Source organism: Denticeps clupeoides, chromosome 6 (genome assembly GCF_900700375.1).
Source record: "Denticeps clupeoides chromosome 6, fDenClu1.1, whole genome shotgun sequence".
Classification (NCBI taxonomy): Eukaryota; Metazoa; Chordata; class Actinopteri; order Clupeiformes; family Denticipitidae; genus Denticeps; species Denticeps clupeoides.
The window spans coordinates 4,815,915-4,834,622 of NC_041712.1; the positions used below are offsets into that span (position 1 = coordinate 4,815,915).

The 18,708-nt window shown below is 39.0% G+C and overlaps 4 protein-coding genes across 5 annotated transcripts; 2 read left to right on the forward strand and 2 right to left on the reverse strand.

Moving 5' to 3' along the window:
* Positions 1-2,794, forward strand: mrpl48 (mitochondrial ribosomal protein L48). Its single transcript, XM_028984319.1, has 9 exons — positions 1-133; positions 284-324; positions 408-439; positions 514-602; positions 951-1,120; positions 1,225-1,327; positions 1,480-1,569; positions 2,285-2,384; positions 2,650-2,794. The coding sequence occupies exons 1-8, from the start codon at positions 113-115 to the stop codon at positions 2,357-2,359; spliced, it is 621 nt and encodes a 206-aa protein (XP_028840152.1). The 5' UTR covers positions 1-112; the 3' UTR covers positions 2,360-2,384; positions 2,650-2,794.
* A 578-nt stretch (positions 2,795-3,372) lies between these two features.
* dnajb13 (DnaJ heat shock protein family (Hsp40) member B13) lies at positions 3,373-10,485 on the forward strand. The gene is made up of 8 exons (XM_028984151.1): positions 3,373-3,551; positions 3,859-3,968; positions 4,770-4,928; positions 5,026-5,168; positions 5,241-5,354; positions 5,438-5,551; positions 8,103-8,179; positions 9,871-10,485. The coding sequence occupies exons 1-8, from the start codon at positions 3,484-3,486 to the stop codon at positions 10,013-10,015; spliced, it is 930 nt and encodes a 309-aa protein (XP_028839984.1). The 5' UTR covers positions 3,373-3,483; the 3' UTR covers positions 10,016-10,485.
* LOC114792754 (mitochondrial uncoupling protein 2-like) lies at positions 9,676-12,705 on the reverse strand. Its single transcript, XM_028984150.1, has 8 exons — positions 12,605-12,705; positions 12,286-12,434; positions 11,781-11,981; positions 11,235-11,445; positions 10,952-11,149; positions 10,605-10,706; positions 10,331-10,511; positions 9,676-10,247 (listed from the first exon to the last, which is right to left on the reverse strand). The coding sequence occupies exons 3-8, from the start codon at positions 11,904-11,906 to the stop codon at positions 10,133-10,135; spliced, it is 933 nt and encodes a 310-aa protein (XP_028839983.1). The 5' UTR covers positions 11,907-11,981; positions 12,286-12,434; positions 12,605-12,705; the 3' UTR covers positions 9,676-10,132.
* A 2,200-nt stretch (positions 12,706-14,905) lies between these two features.
* On the reverse strand, positions 14,906-17,630 carry LOC114792182 (mitochondrial uncoupling protein 2-like). 2 transcript variants are annotated; one of them, XM_028983088.1, is made up of 8 exons: positions 17,482-17,630; positions 17,273-17,378; positions 16,873-17,056; positions 16,593-16,797; positions 16,315-16,512; positions 16,082-16,183; positions 15,811-15,991; positions 14,906-15,534 (listed from the first exon to the last, which is right to left on the reverse strand). In XM_028983088.1, the coding sequence occupies exons 3-8, from the start codon at positions 16,996-16,998 to the stop codon at positions 15,420-15,422; spliced, it is 927 nt and encodes a 308-aa protein (XP_028838921.1). In that variant the 5' UTR covers positions 16,999-17,056; positions 17,273-17,378; positions 17,482-17,630; the 3' UTR covers positions 14,906-15,419. The 2 variants fall into 2 exon arrangements, with proteins under 2 accessions (XP_028838921.1, XP_028838920.1); XM_028983087.1 differs by having other exon boundaries at positions 17,206-17,378.
* Positions 17,631-18,708: the final 1,078 nt, after the last annotated feature.

Here is an 18,708-nt window from a genome sequence, read left to right on the forward strand (position 1 = left end):
CGGGAATCCGGCGGGACGGAATCCGATGCAACACCGGATGCGACTGGTGCAGTTTTAACAGACGGACCTTGACTGGCTTTATAAAGCGTTATTTTACGCTGTGAAATACGACATGAATAATCTTTTAAACAAGGTAGGGCGCCTTTTAACCTTGCTGAATTGTCGCCTTAAAGAAAGGTCAAGGTCGTGCCGCAAATATTGACTAATTAATCTACTAATTATTAAATAATTTTCATATACGCTGACTTCTAATGTTCCGATTTTTAATTATTCAACATTACAGATTGCAAGCACAAGACATGTATGCGCTGTGGCGTCATACAGGTAAGTGGCTGAAAGTCATTATTCCACATTTAACAGCCAAAACAGGAGCAACATTGAATGTTTCTGTGTCTCTTCCTTTGCAGATCTGCAGGATTCCTACAGTGGCCGATACTGGGTACGACTTACTGGCGATGGGACGGCTGTTTAAGGGTCTGTGCTTGGGCACTAAAGCTGTCTTATATGTTGCAGGTGGCTTCTCTTGGAACTGTGAGAAACAGTACAGATCCATGCCGACACATGGGATCGGCAGATACAAGTACCTGTTACCTAAAGATGCGGTAAAGGATGCTCCACGTCCAGAACTCCATGCTTTAGACCAAGCAGAGTGGTGATGGCAGTGTTTGGAGATATTGCAATTTTAAATTGTCATTATGTCACTGGGATTAAAGATAATCTCCCCATTTAAGCATCTTTCCCACACTCGTACCCGTGAAGCAATCTGCCATTAAGTGTTTCTGCTTTTGACTACATGCCATTCACCATTAACTCTGAGATTCTGTTGTTTGTAGTGAAGGAAATGTTGCATTTCGCCAGAGGCATCTTGTCTCATTGGTTGTTATTTAGAACAGGGATTCAGTGCCCATCCATTAGATTTGTAGTTGAAATGTGTTATGTATATATTTCAGCCCAAAAAGAAGAAAGATAAGCATCAGATGAAACAGATCAAGGCTGCAACCAACACAGAGTATGGCGTCCTCAACATATTGGTGTCTGGATATGATATGACCCAGGTGGAGCTCTTCTCCAAATACATCCACAAGCTCTGCAACCGCTTCAGGATATGCATAGAGGAAAAGTGAGTTGTGAAGCGTGCCTTTATGTACGTGGGGTTTTGTCATGTGGCAGTTGAGATGTGTTATTAAATGTACATCATACTTTTTTTTTCTTTTTTTTTTTTAGTTATGCTTTGCCAACGAAAAGCACAGAGGTCATGGTCATGCCAGAGCAAGGCACTAAAATGTACCTGGATGCAGTTCTTAGAACACATGAACGGATTGTTCAGGTATGAATGCCCTGCTCCTTTAGGTGTGAGAACTGTTCAATAAAATATGTTCAGTGCAATCTGTTTAAAAAGCCCATATTCTGCTATAGGTCATTTTATTTTGAAGGACCACATATTCCTTTTTCACCTGTCCTGTCTGAATATGCTTTCAGATTAGCCGGTTGAATGCAACATTTTGTCCAATCTTTATGGAAATCATTCTGAAGAACCAACCAGAAGGTGTACAGCTTTCCATAAAGGAGGTATGCACATACTATTCCTTTGATTATTTATTTATTTTTATTTTTTTTGGGGGGGGGTCAAAAAGTATCTCACGAAAGTGAGTACACCCCTCTTTTTTTTTAATATTGTATAATATATTTTCTTGGGACAACAATATAGATAAGACACTTTGATCCAATGTAAAGTAGTCAGAGATTGCTATTCGGGCTGCATTAGTGCTGAGACATATTGAAGCAGAGTATGACACCCCACACCCCACCCGAAGCACAACTCCAATACAACCACTGCCTTGATAAAGAAGCTCAGGCTCAAGGTGCTGGACTGGTGAGGACTGGCTAAACTACTGAACATCCGTGGAAGGTCTCTACTATCCACCAGATCTGTCATGGAGGAGTTTCAAAATCAACACAAATCCGTGTTGATTTGAAATCTGTGGTCTCACACATGCATTACATTGCGTGTATTATCAGGGAAAATCAGTCAGCCTGCAGTTTTCCTGTAGCACTGGTCAAGTCACAGGTCATTGTTTGTGCAACAGATTCAAGTCCCCATCTCTGCATTGTAAGTGTCATATCTTCAGTGATGTCCCAAGAGATACTATAACAAATATAACTAATACTATAGAAATATGAAATTATTTATATATATATATATATATATACACACACACACACACACCAACCATATTACCTTCCATAAAGGAGAAATGTTCACTCTGCTTATCTTTGTCTTTAGCACACGGAGGCTGACTACCATGCCCGCTTCAAAGCACGACCAGAACTTGAAGGTTTACTTGCGCAGATGAGTTAAAGAAGAAATAGCTTTACCCATTAATGTAGGTGGTCCAATCACATTCAGTTATTAATAAACCAATGCAATAATTGTCAGTTTTTTTTTTAACACTTCCCTAATCCTTCAGAACAAAATATACTCTTATGGTGTTGACCTTGGTGTGGCTGTCAGGAATTTTGCCTTGCCTTTACCCTTTAGAAATTATTCTAAATTTTAAAGTTAAAAAAAGAGAACTCACTGACAGTGGAATATATGTACTGTGGACTCATTTTTATCTTTGTCTCCCTTTTCCTCCCCCCACTCTTCAGTGAACGTACAGTACATTTGTTTGCATCACACTGATTCAGAAAGGCCACTGAAGAGTCCTCAACAGCAAACTTTACGTCTGTGCTGCAGGATTCTGTAACCTGTCTTTAACTTTTCTCAATAAACTTAAAAGTAATAAGCTGCTAAGTCTGAGTCTTAATAAGAGTCTGAGAATCAGTCCAGCAGGAAAATCGACCAAGTTGTGTGAAGAAACAGGAGAGTCGAGGAGATGGAAATAAGTGCTGCATAAGACAAAATACACAAATAAATAGAAATGTTTGCTTGTGATCATTTTTGTTTTTTTCATTGAACTGTTTGCATGTTTTGTATTCAGGGTGTGTAAATCTTTTCTGAAGTCCATACTGTTATCTTTACCCTCAACTTGTGACTTTTCTAATTTATTTGAATTACTCTGTTAATTAAACTATGACTATGTGCAATATGTGGTTATATCTGTGTGATCAGTAGTTGGTATCCATTGCTCTCAAATATTTAGGGTGATCCATATCTATATATGTATTGATGTGATTGAGGGATGTTGTGAATTTCTAACAGAAGAATCCACCAGGATTTTTATAATTAATAATTTTAGTGTATTTGCAGGCCCTATAGACAAGATGTAAATGATCTTGGCCCAGTTTTCTCTGTTGAGTGCTGCTTTGGGGTGTACCCCGAGATCTGGCGCCCCCTTTCGGCAGCCTGGGCAACAGTCCCTGTCGCTCACGGGCACCAGTCTCCAGGTTTACAACGCGCCTGGAGCGGGACGCACAGGAACAAATCTGCATCGCTGCCGGAGTTTTCCTCGGCGCACAACTTTCAACCAGGATCGTGCCACCATGGGTCGTGATTATTATGCAGTTTTGGAAATTAATAGAAGCGCAACAGTTGCAGATATTAAACAGGCGTAAGTGCCACGTTGATAAAACGCGTTATTATGTTTGGTGCAAAGTTATTGATGCAAAGTTATTTATTGACCGAACATATTGACCGAAATTGGCTTTTTATTTTTAGGACAGAACTTTGTATAAGATGGTGAAACTGGTTAAATACGGTGCACTGTTTTGCCGTATCATGGCAACGGTTGTCCTGACCCGAGTTTTAGACCTGCGTCTTTACACACTTCCATAGACTTAATAACAACACCGACAGCAATGATTTTTAATTGTCACTGGTTCATTCACGTCGTAATAAATGTTGTTGCTGTGCGTTAGATATCGCCGCCTGGCGCTGGTCAGCCACCCTCTCGCCAGCCCTGCTGCTGCTGCCGATGCTTCCGACAGTTTCAGCCGGCTGGCTGAAGCCTACGATGTTCTGAGTAACCGTGAGTTCATGTTCATTCTGACCATCATTCTGTTATAGGCCTTCCTGAAGTTACAACCAGCCGACTGTCAGGCCTGTGAAACAGATACTTGTGTGCAAATATCATCCTATTCTTATTGTTAAAGGAAGAACATGTTGCTTTAAGTACCAGTGGCATTCTGGGAGATTGATAAATGGAGGGGATGAAAATGCATGTGTGGTTGTAAGATAAAAAGTTATAAATTGAGGGATTGCATACCTTGTCTGAGTGGCTCTTTCATTCTGGGGAGATGGAAAAAGAGAGAGTTTGAAGATGATCCATTTGTGATTTTGAAATTGATAAATGAACCCGTTAATTTTTTTTATCTTAATCAGATTTATAGGTTGTCTTAAATGTATGTTTGTTCTGGTAATTTATGAACTTTAATTCATTCATGAAGATATGTCTAATATAAATGTTAAAATGTGAAGAGCACAGTGGAATTGATTTTACTTTTCATCTGCCGAGTCTACTACTGTTAAGACTTGGCTTTTTGGCTGTAAGGGACCAGAACCTGCAGAACCCCAATCACTGTTTGCATATGGAGATGCTGTAAATTATGCGATCATTTTTTATGCACTCTTTCACAGATTTCACAGAGTGCTTCTAAATCCGTGTACCCTAAACAACTACAGCTCCACCTTGCTGTTGCATTACAGGATTTTGCAGCCTCACCAGCAAAAATGTTTCTCACCTTACAAAGCATATTCTGAGCATGTAACCAGCGTTGATTAAAAAGGCCGTTCAGAGAATTAGAATTTAGAAATATGTACTGTTTTACAGCTCAAACAAAGGCAATTTATGACAAATTTGGGGAAGAGGGACTAAAAGGAGGAGTCCCTAAGGATACGGAGGCTGGAACCTGGACTTCAGGATACACATATCATGGGAATCCAAATAAAACCTTCAGCCAGTTTTTTGGAGGTGACAATCCTTTTGCAGGTATTATTTGTAGTTCCTTATCTTGCAGACTTTATCCTTTATCCACCCCCAGAATGCCAGAATGTGATCTGTGACAATTTACACCCCTTTTTGAAAGATGGGGCTGAAATGAACACTGCTCATGGTGGCCTTTGGGGAGGAAGGAAGAAAAAACAAGGTGCACCAATCGAGAGAGACCTTTTTTTAGATTTGGAGGATCTCTTTCATGGATGCGCCAAGAAGATAAAGATATCTCGCAAGGTAAACAGTCAAACTTTTTAATCTTTGTAGTAATATATTCCAGGCCAGTTTTTTTCAACCAGATTTTTTCAGGTGATGAATGAAGATGGTCACACCTCTAGCATCCGAGACACCATTCTTACTGTCAATGTCAAGCCAGGGTGGACAGAGGGAACTAAAATAATATTTTCTCAGCAGGGTGATCAGGTATAATATCCTGTAAATGTAATGTAAAATACTTTTAAATGAAATGTACTATTTGAAATGTACCACCTGATTATTTTCCCCAGGAACCCAACAGTGTTCCAGCAGACATTGTATTTGTTGTTCGACAGAAGAGTCATCCACGGTTTGAACGTCAGAACAATGATTTGATTTACACTGTTCACACGTCTCTGAAGAAGGTGAGGTGCTGTTCATTAAAACGCATGCATTAAGCAGAAATGCCTGAGCACACCATCTCAGTACAGCCTGCACAGTGTACAGTATATCCAATATGCTGACTCCAGTCACTCAGTCTCTTTTTGTAATCAGTGTAAACTTATTAGTCATTTAGTGTTTCCATTCTTTTATTATTGAATCTAATATGTTGAATTTATTAATTTATTTAAAGTAAAAACCAGAACCAGTAAAACCAATCATAAATGCATCAGTTTCAAACGAGGCATAAATTCTATTGTATTGTTGTAAGCAGCATATACGGTAGAATGAAGCAACCTTCATATAAGATAAAGAATATCTGAAAATCAGGTGGACACAGGCTTATTGCTGTCCTTACGCTCAAATCATATCTCTTCCTATCTCGTATATTTTAGAATTAAAGAAAAAGTTGTTTAAGATATTCTGTTGTGTATGTCAAATGAAACTAGGTTATAAAGGTTATAAATATAACATGAAGCATATTTTTAGAAATATGCTGTCTGCTGCATTCTTTGTCTGCCCTGAAAACCACCAATGCTACCAGCTCTGCATTGCCCAGTGTAGAGAGTAGCTGCTCTTATAAGTATTTTATTTCCAAAAAGTAAATGTAATGGAGTAAATGTAACTCGTTTCTACACTCCTCTGTACAGTAATAATATAAAAATGTTTTGTGTCAAAAATATGTTTTCAGAAGAAATACATCTATTCTTATCTTTCCTGTTTTGTTTAAGGAGCCCTTGTGATAATTAAGTCGATATAAGAATGCATTGAGAGGAAAATATATTTATTTCAAGGATTCAAAGTTTTTATTGTCAAATGTTAAAAATACAGTGTATAATGCAATTCTTAATTGAATGCCTTCAGAATTAGATAGATTTCTACTCTGTGACTAGGATGCAAACGTCATATACATCATGCATGTCACAGCCAATGAGGGCACAGACTTCAGGTTGTGCAGCCTGTCATCTTGCTCTCATGAGATTTGTGTACCATGTGAAAAAAAAAATTGGATTATTATCCAATGCGTCAAGACCAGAATGCATTTCTTTAAGCGCTGTGCGATGTCATTCGCACCTAGTCTTTCAGCTGTGCAGTCACATGACCGCATACAAACTGTGACATCATAGCATCACTAACACTTTACACATAACTGGCAGACAATGAAAATAAAGCAGCTTTTCTGATGAAGATGGATTTTTTGGATCGATGATGTCAGAAAAAACAGAAGCAGGACAGCTGGATAGGTCCTTTCATGTCCATCTACTGGAGTTTTGGAGCTATTACAGATAAATAAAAAAAGCACAGAAAACAACAGGGACACTGTACCAGCAGATGACATGGCTGGATTTTGCAAGGCTGCGGTTATCCCTGTTGCTGGCGCACCTTTTCCTACCACTCAGATTTTTTGGGATATGGAATATGCTTGGATACAGCACTCTGTGGACAACCAGATGACCTTTTGTGGCTTTCCCTCACTGTGGAGGGTGTGAATTACACTCTTCGGGACATCTGTCAAGTCAATCATCTTGCCCATGGCTTGTGTTGCCTACTGAGACTGAGAAACCATTTAAAAGGCTCAGAAAACCTTTGCAGGGGTTTTCAGTCAATTAACTAATTGGGGAGTGACACCATGAGTTTTGAATTTTTTTTTTTTGGCAGTATTCAAATGTTCTGAGACTGAATTTGGGGGTTTCATTATCTGTAATCCATATGGAGCATATCAAAATGACAAAAAATAAAGACTTTATGTGTAATGCATTGATATAAAATATGAAATTCACTTTCTAAAATGAGTGACAAACAACGAGTCACAATATTAACATTTTTTAGTTTTTTAGTTAGATACCTTCCCTCACATCAAGAAACCGTCACTCAAAGTCAATACAGGGTTTCCTGCATCTGTATTTTTTTTAAAAAGTGACCCCTGTTCACTGCTAAATGGTGACTGCTTAGCTTCATTGAGTGAAGCATGTTTTAACCAAACAAATACATTTCCATGTGTTTGATCCATGATGAAGTGAGACTTTTTACCTAAGGTTATTTTCTGCTGAATATACAATATACAGTATGTCTTGTCACTGGAAGTAATTTGCACAGACAAATATGTTACCTACTGTAGGTACTGGTTTCAAAAGGTTCATGTTGTAGTAAATAATGCATTAGTTTGTTATTTAATAATAAATTATTTAGAAATTCCAGTCTGCATATTATCTTATATTTTTCTGTCTGATTACATAATTTCTCAAATCTGACATGTACTCTGTACTTAAGTCTTTTAACCAAATACTCTTTTACTCATATTTTACAAAACTACTTCAAGTAATATTATTTTGAACTAGAGTTTTACTGACAGAATTTTTGGTTACTCTACCCACCTCTGCTACTGTGTGGCAAAAAATTTGGTGCCAGTTTATTTTATCTATTCTGGATGTTAGATAGATTTATGTGGAATTTTTGCCTGTAAAAGTCTGGACTTACAAATGGACCGAACCAGTTCAGAGGTCAGTTACATTTTTTCATGTTTGATCTACACAGGCACTAACAGGATTCTCAGTGAATGTGGAAACACTAGATGGCAGATTTCTCAACATCCCCATCAATGATGTAGTGCAGTGAGTACTAGTTTCACTCTTATGTCAGTAAAAAGTATTGGAAAATGCTAATACAGCATTGATATGATCAGTGTTTATACTTACATGGAGGCCTGTAACAAATTCTGAAAAATTGTATCAAGGAGAAGTTTAAAACAAATAACTGATCTAGCATGATGTGTACAACAAAATCATGCTTTACACTGTACAAAAAGTCTGGTCAAATCTCATTGCATAGAGGGCAAAAATGCCGTATGGCTGTGAGGTCACGGTCTTAATGCGTCTGTAATGATGTGGAACTGAAAACATGACATGATGACATCAGAGATGGATTTTGAATTCCATGTTAAGTTACAGTCTTTGTTTAAAAGGCTGCCTTTAACAGTTCTGGCATCTGTCATCGAAGGTGTATCAGTGTACGTACATCTGTGAGGACAACATGCAAGCAAACTCTTGTAAACTTCAGTGCCAAATTGTGGATATGACACAGTGGTGAACTGTCAATGTTTTGTCATTGTTGCATGTTGCAGTCCTAAGAATTTTGGGACAAAATTTTTGGGACAAAAATATATTATCAGAACAGCTTCTTTACATGTCATACAGTGAATGCATGCTTTACAATTGTTACAGCCTCTACTCTAAAATGGGTTAAAAAAATTTCCCATGTTTATGTTTATGGCATTTAGCAGACACTGTTATCCATAGTGCCTTACCATCAATAGTTACATGGACAGTCCCTCTGGAGACACTCGTGGTTAAGTGTCTCAGAGTCACAATGGTAGTAAGTGGTGTTTTTCTGATCTGATTCGTATGCAAGTGTATTACCTGCTAGGATGCTTCCAGCCACGTATCATCCTTTAGAAGTTTCTACGACTTTGACTCCATCTGTGATTGGACGTGATTTGGAAAGGCACCCACCTTTCTAAATAAGGTCCCATAGTTAACAGTGCATGTCAAAGAACAAACCAAGCCATGAGAAGACCTCAGAGACAGCTTTGATATTTCTGCAACCCCCACCAATAAGGCCTGTATGGTATAGTGGCCTGAAAGAAGCCACTCCTCCATAAAAGGCACAAACTGCACAAAAATAGGTGTGCCATGCTACTAAAAAGATTTGGGGATGTAATTGCTGCCAATAGTGTTGAGGTTGTAAAATGTAACTGAAATGTATTGTTGCAATATCAAACAATGACTAACAAACAATATGTTTACATTTTAAATTGGTCATTATTGAGTGGGTTGGAGTGGAAACCAATAACACATGGAGCAAAGTTCCCTTGTTCAATTATGATTGTGGCAAACTCATTCCAAATAAGAGAGGAGAAGTGTGTTTGTCCATTGTAATTCAGGGAGTGGTGTGTGTATAAGCTGCTCACCTGAAAACAAACCCTGCAATGGTTAAGACCACACACACACAAAAAAAAAAAAAAGTAGGCATCCCAGTCACACAAGTTTGGTTAACAGTTTTATGGGATTTTCTTGAGACCTTTGGGTCTTCAGTAATAAGATGACGGAACTTCTGCAAACTCATTTATTGCAAAAATCACATGGAATTACTTAGACTTATTAGAAATCAGAAAGTAATGTCTTATGTTATGGCACATAACTAAATGACAACAGACACTCTGTATTTTATAGCCTGACTAACAAAGCAATTGGTTGTCACTTTACAGTGGATTTTAAATGAAAACTAATTTCTATTTCCTTGTCAGTCCTAACTACAGGAAGGTAGTCACCGGAGAAGGAATGCCAATTGCCAGCTCTCCACATTCAAGAGGAAACCTGATCCTTCGGTTTGATGCAGAGTTCCCAAAGAAACTGCTTGAGAAGAAACAACTGAGAAGTCTTACTTGCTGATTACCTTTCAGAATTTAGTTCTTCTATTTTAAAATGTATTCTATTCAACATCGCAGCATAAAACTGAAGTAAGGAGTTGACATTGCAATACTACTTTAAAAAAAAAAAAAAAAAAAACTATTGAGGAGAGCCCCAGTTTTGCAGAGCAAGCATCATTCCACGTTTCAGCTGCTCATAGGTCACAAACATCACCACATTCCATGAGCCAAGCCTCAGAAATGATGGCATGAACCTGAAGGGAGATGGGCAGAATAAAAATACGAATTCTTTACAATAAATTACATTTAACTATTTTGTATGGCTGAAAAGACTTGCCCCTTGTAAAAGGCCTTAGGTCCCTCCTTGGTCAGCATGGCAAGAGCACAGTCCAGGGCGCTACCGTACTGGCCCTTGGAGGAGTTCATGTATCTCGTCTTCACAACGTCAACGGGAGAGGCCACCACTGTGGTGCAAAAGCCTGCACCAAACGCAGATGTAAAGTGGCACGGCAAATCATCTGAAAAGGCGATTACATACCAGGCTGTTAGTGCAAGAAGAATATTACAGCGTACTTCTGCAAAAGTTTGGAGAGTTCATAAGGACCGATTACCAGTCAGTAGGGTTGATTTTATAAGCAGGTCCTTGATTAGATCGTATGTCACCAGCTCAGAACAGTTTACAATGGCATTTCGGGTGATGTTGGGACCAGTGCCTGTTTAGAATATATAATGAAGCTTAGAACGAATCCAGTATTTATGATCATGACATTACATATAAAAAAATAAATAAATAAAAAAAATTAAAAATAAAAAAAAAAAGAAAAAAAAAATATATATATATATATATAAAGACATTTTGCAATGCTTCTTAAAAATGAAGCTTGATAAACGCATTTTGAAAACTGACAGATTTAGTATTTTGACAGGCCTAATAAGAACTACTCCGCAGAACCTCTACCTTTCCACAGTCCACACAGGCCTTCCTGACGAGCAATGGTCTTGTAAGCATCAATGGTACCACTGTATCGTTTGCTGACCCCAGCAGTGCCAACCTGGGCCTGAAAACGCACCTTCACAACATCAGTGGGCTGGGCCACAGCAACTGCCATTGCTCCGGTTGTACAGCCTGCCAAAATGCGACTCCCAATCCCAACATCTAGTGGTAATGCACCATATGAGAACAAGTGAGTTGACCAGAATGAGCTTTTCAACAGTGTGTGTGGGGTTTGGGTGTTACTTACGCTCGGAGCCCTGTGCGTAAAACTGCTTGACTGAGTCATAAAGACCAACACGGACAGAAGCAAAACTCATTTGCCTCTGGAGCCCAGCCACCAGTCCATTGTACAGACTCAAAGGACCCTCGGTACGCACCATGGTAGTGATCGTACCGAACACTCCACGGTACTGCAATCCAGGCCCAGTACTTGTGGTGCCTTTCGTCTCACCCTGGATCTGGACAGAACAAAATGGTTTGGAAAGGCTTTTTCAGGCCAACACCACCCATGGTGAAAAGGTCCTGGAGCTGCAGAATTGAAGTGGTTAACCATCCGCTCCTGGTTCAGCTTACATTACCAATGCAGGCAGGAATTTGAGAGGAAAAAAAAAAAAAAAAAAAAAAGAAGCTTTATGTCAGTTTAAATTAAACATTAGGGATAAGAATATTTAGGCAAGCTCCTAAATGCTCCTCTACACCTTTTAACATATAGATTAACCTGGGGATCCATGGCCTTTGCTTAGAAGCGGTAAACTGAATGCAAATGCAGGGTGAACCAGATTTTATACCTCACCTGGAGTCTAACTTTTGCGGTGTCCAGAGGAAATGTGAACAGGTCTGCAATGCAGGCTGCTGTTCCAGCACCAACCAACTTGACAGTGGCTGTAGGTGGCACATCAGCAGGTTTAAAACCAACCATTGTACCTCCCGATGCAGTAAGGGTGTGGAGTGGAATTTGTTCACAAATGGAACCCAAAAGAGATGAACTCAGACACTAAAACAAAGGAAATATGATTAGGTTTAGATGGTGGCTTTAGAAAAGTTAAATTCTGATATATAAATTCTGAAATAACTGATTTGATCATTATTTGACACAAAATATGTAAATGCCACAGGCTATGCAGAACAGCTGAGGACAGCGTGTCCCCTGGGAGGCAGAAAGGGGGCGTGTCTAACGCTACTGCCACAAGCCCCGCCCACGGAAGTGGTGTCTCACGGGAGTCCCTGCCAATGCCAGTTCCGCATATAAACAAGTCAAGTGCATTTTATTAGTGGGGAAAAAAGACGAGACTTCTTACCTTTGGTCCAGCAACCCGAGGCAGCCAAGGATCAAGATTCCCTGAAAGTATCTCTCTGGTTGAAATTACTTTCAACTATAATTTCGTTGCCCTGTTCCTCCATAGAAAAACGTCCAAAATCGAGTTGCTTTAAAAACATACTCTAAAATCTGGGAACACAATGAGTACTTTTACATGAGGGCATAAAAAGCACACACACAGAATATAACTCATACCTGTTCCACGAAAAACTGCCACTAACAACTCATATGGACTTTTTAAAGCCACAGACTTGGTCGCCATATCGCGCCCGGTTGTCTGGTAGCTGGGGAGTTCTTACCCTAGTAAAAACGAGGTAAAAGCGTGGGTAAAACAGCGCGTCTTTCTTCAGGATCGCTCGCAGTCTGCACAGCCAGGAAGCGGTTGCCGGGCCCCCGTTTATAAGCCCGCTTGTGACGTCATCACAGAACGGGAGCTCGGCCTTTTTTATTGCTGCTTTATTAGATTTTTTTATTATGGTCTCTCAAACAGAACATATCGTGGTGTTATCTTTGCAGACATTTTATATGGCTTAATATTGAGCAAATAATTCAAATCGACTCGACTTTATTCCATTTAGGCTGATATATGCAATAATTTCCTTTTAACAATGTACTGATATTCATGATGCATTCTATAAAAAATTACACAGTTGTTTTACAATTGCTCTTTTTGTGGATTGGAGTGTGTTTTTCTTCTTTTCTTTATTTATGGTAGGAACAGCAGCAGTATAGTTGCATATTCACAATTTATGGAGATTACAGGAAAAATACACATTACAGTAAAATATATATTTTTTATATTTGAGAATAATTGATACACCAATTGATACAAATTGTATTTCATATATTGCTTGTTCTAAAAAAAATAATACTGTCTTTTTCTTCACTCTGTCTTCAAAACATCTGTTCACTATCAGTCCAGACACATTTGTAATATGTTTTTTTTTAACTATTATTGGTTTGTGTCATTCCGCTTTCCCTAAATTTTGTTCTGTAAATTTACAATAACAATAGTAAAGTGTAGATTGTACATGGTGAATTGCTCATTATGGCTACAATTTGGGTGGTTGCAGGCAGCCCAGTGGGTAACACACTCACCTATGAATCCAGATGACCACAAAGTCAAACCCCAGTCACTAGCATTGTGTCCCTGAGCAAGACACTTGTGTCCAGGGCGACTGTCCCAGTAACTACTGACTGTAAGGCGCTCTGGATAAGGGCGATGCCGTAAAGGTAAAATATATTTCTGTGGGTGCTGAGTCACGGTGATTCTATAGAAAATGTGTAATGAAACCCATGTGTGATCCACTGCAAGGGATGTTGTAAACTCACAGCTGGACGTAGTTTGCGCATTACCCAACACAGCACGTTCAACCATTATTATAAAATCTAAATCTTACTCATTTGGGCGGCATCAAAAATGCATTCAATGCATACGCATTCAACCTGGTGCACCGAAAGATTGAATTTAGACAGACTTTAAAAACAAGAGGCAGAATGTTCTGGACAAAAATACTGATGTTTGTTAATGCATGTGTTATGTATTTATTGTGAGTGGAAAACAATTGAAGCCCTTATTAAAGAAATGTGATATAGCTGCCAGTGTAGCATAAAACCACGTTTTATTTTTGACAACAAAATAATGCCAAAACTTTGAATAACTCCATTGTTACAATAATAATATCCAATGTCACACAGCAGGAAAGTTCTAATGACTGGGTGGGACCATCATTATTTGACCTATGTTTGACAAATAATCACTGGTCATGACAATTTAGTTTCTGGTCCTCTAATCGAGGACACACCGCCTCAAAATATGTAGCGGCTCAAATGCAGTCTATGTATGTGTCACATTTTGGTTTATTTCCTTTATGTCACTTTTTTTACTGAAGCTACTTCTTGCAAATCATCTCCATTCAGTCTAGTGTTGGCTAGGAAGAAAGTAACCCTAGGCAGGGCTGTGATGACTGTACTGTGTCCTACATTCAAGTTGGCTGCCATTACAACAGTAAACTTGTGCATCATACAGCCATGAATGACAGTAATTATGGCTGCTCTTCACCTCTGAGCATCATTTAAAACCTGATGGTTTTATATAGGATTATATTTTAATCCTATAATATACATTATTTATAAACCTTACATACTTCATTGTTACAATTTGGTGAATCAGTGAAAAGGCAGTGCTCTCAGTCAGTTTTCTTATCTGAAGTGCTTTCAGTGCTTTGCTCAACGAGTAATTATTTAAAGCACTGGCTACCTTCTGTTTACAGGGCTGCTTCCTTAACAGCTAGGCCACCACCTGCCCCTGTAAATAATATATTATAATATAAGATCTTGCATTTCTGCAAGTGAGGTGATGTGCCATTCAGATTACATGTTTATGTTGTGCCACAAAGTCACAGATTTTCCCCACTTTCTGCTAAACTTATATTATAAGTTATATTTATTATAATATTATATTTAACATACCATAGACATACCTGACACTAGGAACATTCAGATTGCATCCTGTAGTTCTCTTTTAAATTTGAGCAAGATAGATGTCATCAAATGACAAAAGCCCTGTAATCTTATTTGACTCAACATTCACAAACATGTTATCATAAAAGAGCTCTATAATTTATTAAGATAACATATGTTATGATGGCATGCACATTTTCTGCTTGGTTAAGAATTTGGTTTCTGTAAACAACATATTATCTGCATAATTTGTACAAAGGAAAAAGTAAAAGGTAGACATGGTATACATGCTAAAATTATAACAAAAATGTTCACATACTCAACTACAAACTTGTGCAAATATATGGTACAAATCTTTGGGTTATGACTTCTCCAATAAATTGGACCCACTAAACTGGAAAACAAGACTGTAACATGACAAAATTCTGTAAACACATTTCTTTCAGTAACTAAGAATTCAGGACTTAAGAATTCAAATCCATCTCAGGAATCCTTCTTTCCAAATGTTAAGCTGATTGAATGTCTGGCCTTTATGCTACATCCAGTCTTCTGCCCTGAGACACCTGTCCCATACATGCCCATTTTGTTGCTCCTTTACTTCTCTTCGGAAGTTTGTGATCTTTTGCTGCCCAGTTTATTTAGAGGAGGACGTCATATTGGTGTTTCCCAGGACTGTTGGGCTCTGGTCAGAGCTCTCTTGATTTGCTCATAGGACACAAACATCACAATATTCCAGGACCCCAGCCTCAAGAAAGATGGCATAAATCTAGAAAAGAGAAAAAATGTAATGTAGAAGTGTAAAAAGAAGCCAATTGTGCTTCTAATGCTTCAAACATTTCCTTATTAATTGCTGAATACACTACCATTGCTACACTTTATATTACATCCTGCTCCATCTACTACTTTAGACTCATAGATTCCATACTGTATGCACATTCCTTTATTGGAATTTGTAATGTATAAATAAAAAGAATGTGTATTGTATTGTTCATTGTATTTTTGTACGGTGTATTAACATGATTCTGAATCTGATCGAACCTACCCCTTATAGAAGGCTGTGGGACCCTCTTTGGTCAGCATGATAATGGTACAGTTAATAGCACTGCTGTACTGGCCTGCCGTAGAATTCATGAACCTTGTTTTAACCACATCTACTGGAGAAGCTACAATGGTGGTGCAGAAACCAGCACCAAAAGCTGCTGTGAAGTGACAGGGCAGGTTGTCTGTACAGAGAAACAGAGGAATCACCGTGACGTGTGAAGGTTTGCAGCAAATAAATTCTTTTGCATTAAAAATGCTTTGGGAAAACTTACCCGTCATGATGTCATATTTCAAAATTAACTCTTTAATGATGTCATAGGTTACGAGTTCTGCACAGTTCACAATGGCATTGCGTGTTATGTTAGGCACACATCCTGCAATACAGAAAAGCGTTTTAAAATGTTTACCATCTATAATGCAATGCTGTACTTTTGTTGATGCATGTGGCAAGGCAATGTGGACTAATTTACTTATGTGCTTGTTTGTGGATTGTTGCCTAACTGACCTTTCCATAATCCTTTGACTCCTTCATCCCTGGCAATTGTGCGGTAGGCATCTATGGTGCCATTGTATCTCTTGACACTATCTGCCAAGCGTGCCTGAGCCTGGAAGCGCACCTTGACAACATCAGTGGGCTGGGCAAATGCCACAGCCATTGCCCCAGTGGTACAGCCAGCCATTAGCCGGCTAATGATGCCTGCATCTGGTGACAGAAAGCTATGTGAGTTCACATAATGTGACAGCATCAGCCATTAACACTGAAATGCCCTGGTTGGCACTTACTCTCAGAACCTCGCGTGTAAAATTGCTTCATGCTGTCATAAAGACCAATGCGAACGGAGGCGAAGCTCATTTGTCTCTGAAGCCCGGCCACCAGTCCACTGTATAGACTGAGAGGGCCCTCAGTACGCACCATTGTGGTGATGGTGCCAAACACACCACGGTATTTCACTACAGTCCCGTCGGCAGGCTTTGCCTCTCCCTGGATCTGAAACAGTTGAGATGGACATTGATATCGCTACTACCTGGGGTAAGAGTGGTTCACACTCGTACCGGCATTTACCTGCAGCCTGACTTTAGCTGTGTCAAGAGGAAAGGTAACCAGGTCAGCAATGCAGCCGGCAGTTCCTGCACCAAAAAACTTGACAGGAGCAGTAGGAACCCTTTCAGTGGGCTTCATTCCAACCATGACTGATCAGTCCTGGTGTCTGTTAAACAGGCAAGTGTGGAGCTATTTCCTGGTGTCGCTGAGGCAGAAGAGAGAAACTCATTTAAAAAATGTCTATTTGTTTGACTTATGCTTTGTCATTTTTGCAACATAGACTTAAATGAGCGAATAAATATTCCATTTATATATGTTTCATATCCAAGTAATTTAAGGCAACACGTAACTGACCCTATAAAACGTTATTGTCCATAGTTACTGCATTTTGCACCACTACTAGATGCCAGAGCAGATTCACCGTCAGGTTTCTTCAATAGAGCAGTTTTCTTGTTGGAGGTTTCTTCCACTTGCAAGATGTTTGGCCATAAATTTTGAGTCTTTCATCCAATTCCTCATAACACCATCTATACCACACACAGATGTGTGCAAAATAAATCATTTTGTAATATTTTAATATAGAAATGTGATGTTTTCTCAACTCGCTCAAAGCATTTCCACTCTTATTACCTGGTAAATCTTAAACGAATAATCCAATCCGAGGAAAAAAAGTCCTGTGTGATAATCCACAATGTGTGAAGGAGCTTCGGCTCGAAGACTCTGTTGGAAACTTCTTAATGTAGCCCCACTTTATAGGAGCTGCACTTGAGTGGCATGATCTGTTGGTCACACAGTATTCTATATTTAACCTGCTTGTTTACTGCAGCAGAAGGTACATGTTGGTGCAGCAGTTGCAGAGGCACATATATATATAATCACACAGAGCAGGGACTTCGATGATCGATTGGCAGTTGATATAGCATATTTAACTATTTTCAGCCTGATTTAAGTGTTATGGTTGGTCATTTACATTATTTTTGGGCATGGCACTGTACTGCAGGTTTCACTTCACCAACATCCACGTGCATTCTAGAAATGTTTTTTTTGTGGCATGGCAGACTATATATTTTGCTTTGCTTTGCTATGAACACTCTATTTCGGAATGTTCACAGTCCAGAAAACCTGTGTATTAACAGAATAAGTTGATAGGTTTACAGGCATTATTGCAAAAGTAAATATTTTCACATTTAAGGCATATTTATGCATCTATCATAGGATTCCTTTCAAAAGAAGTTCTGACTCCCCATTAAGACCCAATGGCTGTTGCACTGGAAGTGACTACCTTCTCCTCAGCTAGTCAACGAATGTAGGATTTTATTGTCATTTCAACCATCTTTCCATTGCAGAGACAACATGCCACTAGGACCACGAGCAGCACACAACACCGCAAGACTGCAAGTGCTGAGCATAACTGTAAACACCAGCATTATAATACATTAATGTCACGTCTGGTATGGCGGACATCATGGAGCTCTCAGAGGTGTGGTGCAGGTGTAGTGAGACCTGGGAGTGACTGCTGAAGAAGGATAGGAGCAGGCATCTCCTTATTCACCTGGGCTTCTGTCCATTTTGTGCTCCCACCTTCTGCTCTGATTATTAAATAATTACTCATTTGAAATATCCCTTTGTAGACCACTGTACAACAATGTCTCATTTTTTGGCAGAATGAGACATTATCCGGATCAATATCTGTTGATCTCACTGGAACTGAAAACAATGAAGACATTATGTCTTTGGTTTGGGGACATTTAGAAATGAGAGACTCCATATAAACTATTGACCAGCGGCATTAGATATGGGTGTGTGCAGTAGACCAATGTGTAATAAATCTATTAATTACGTGGTAGTTTTGCGTCT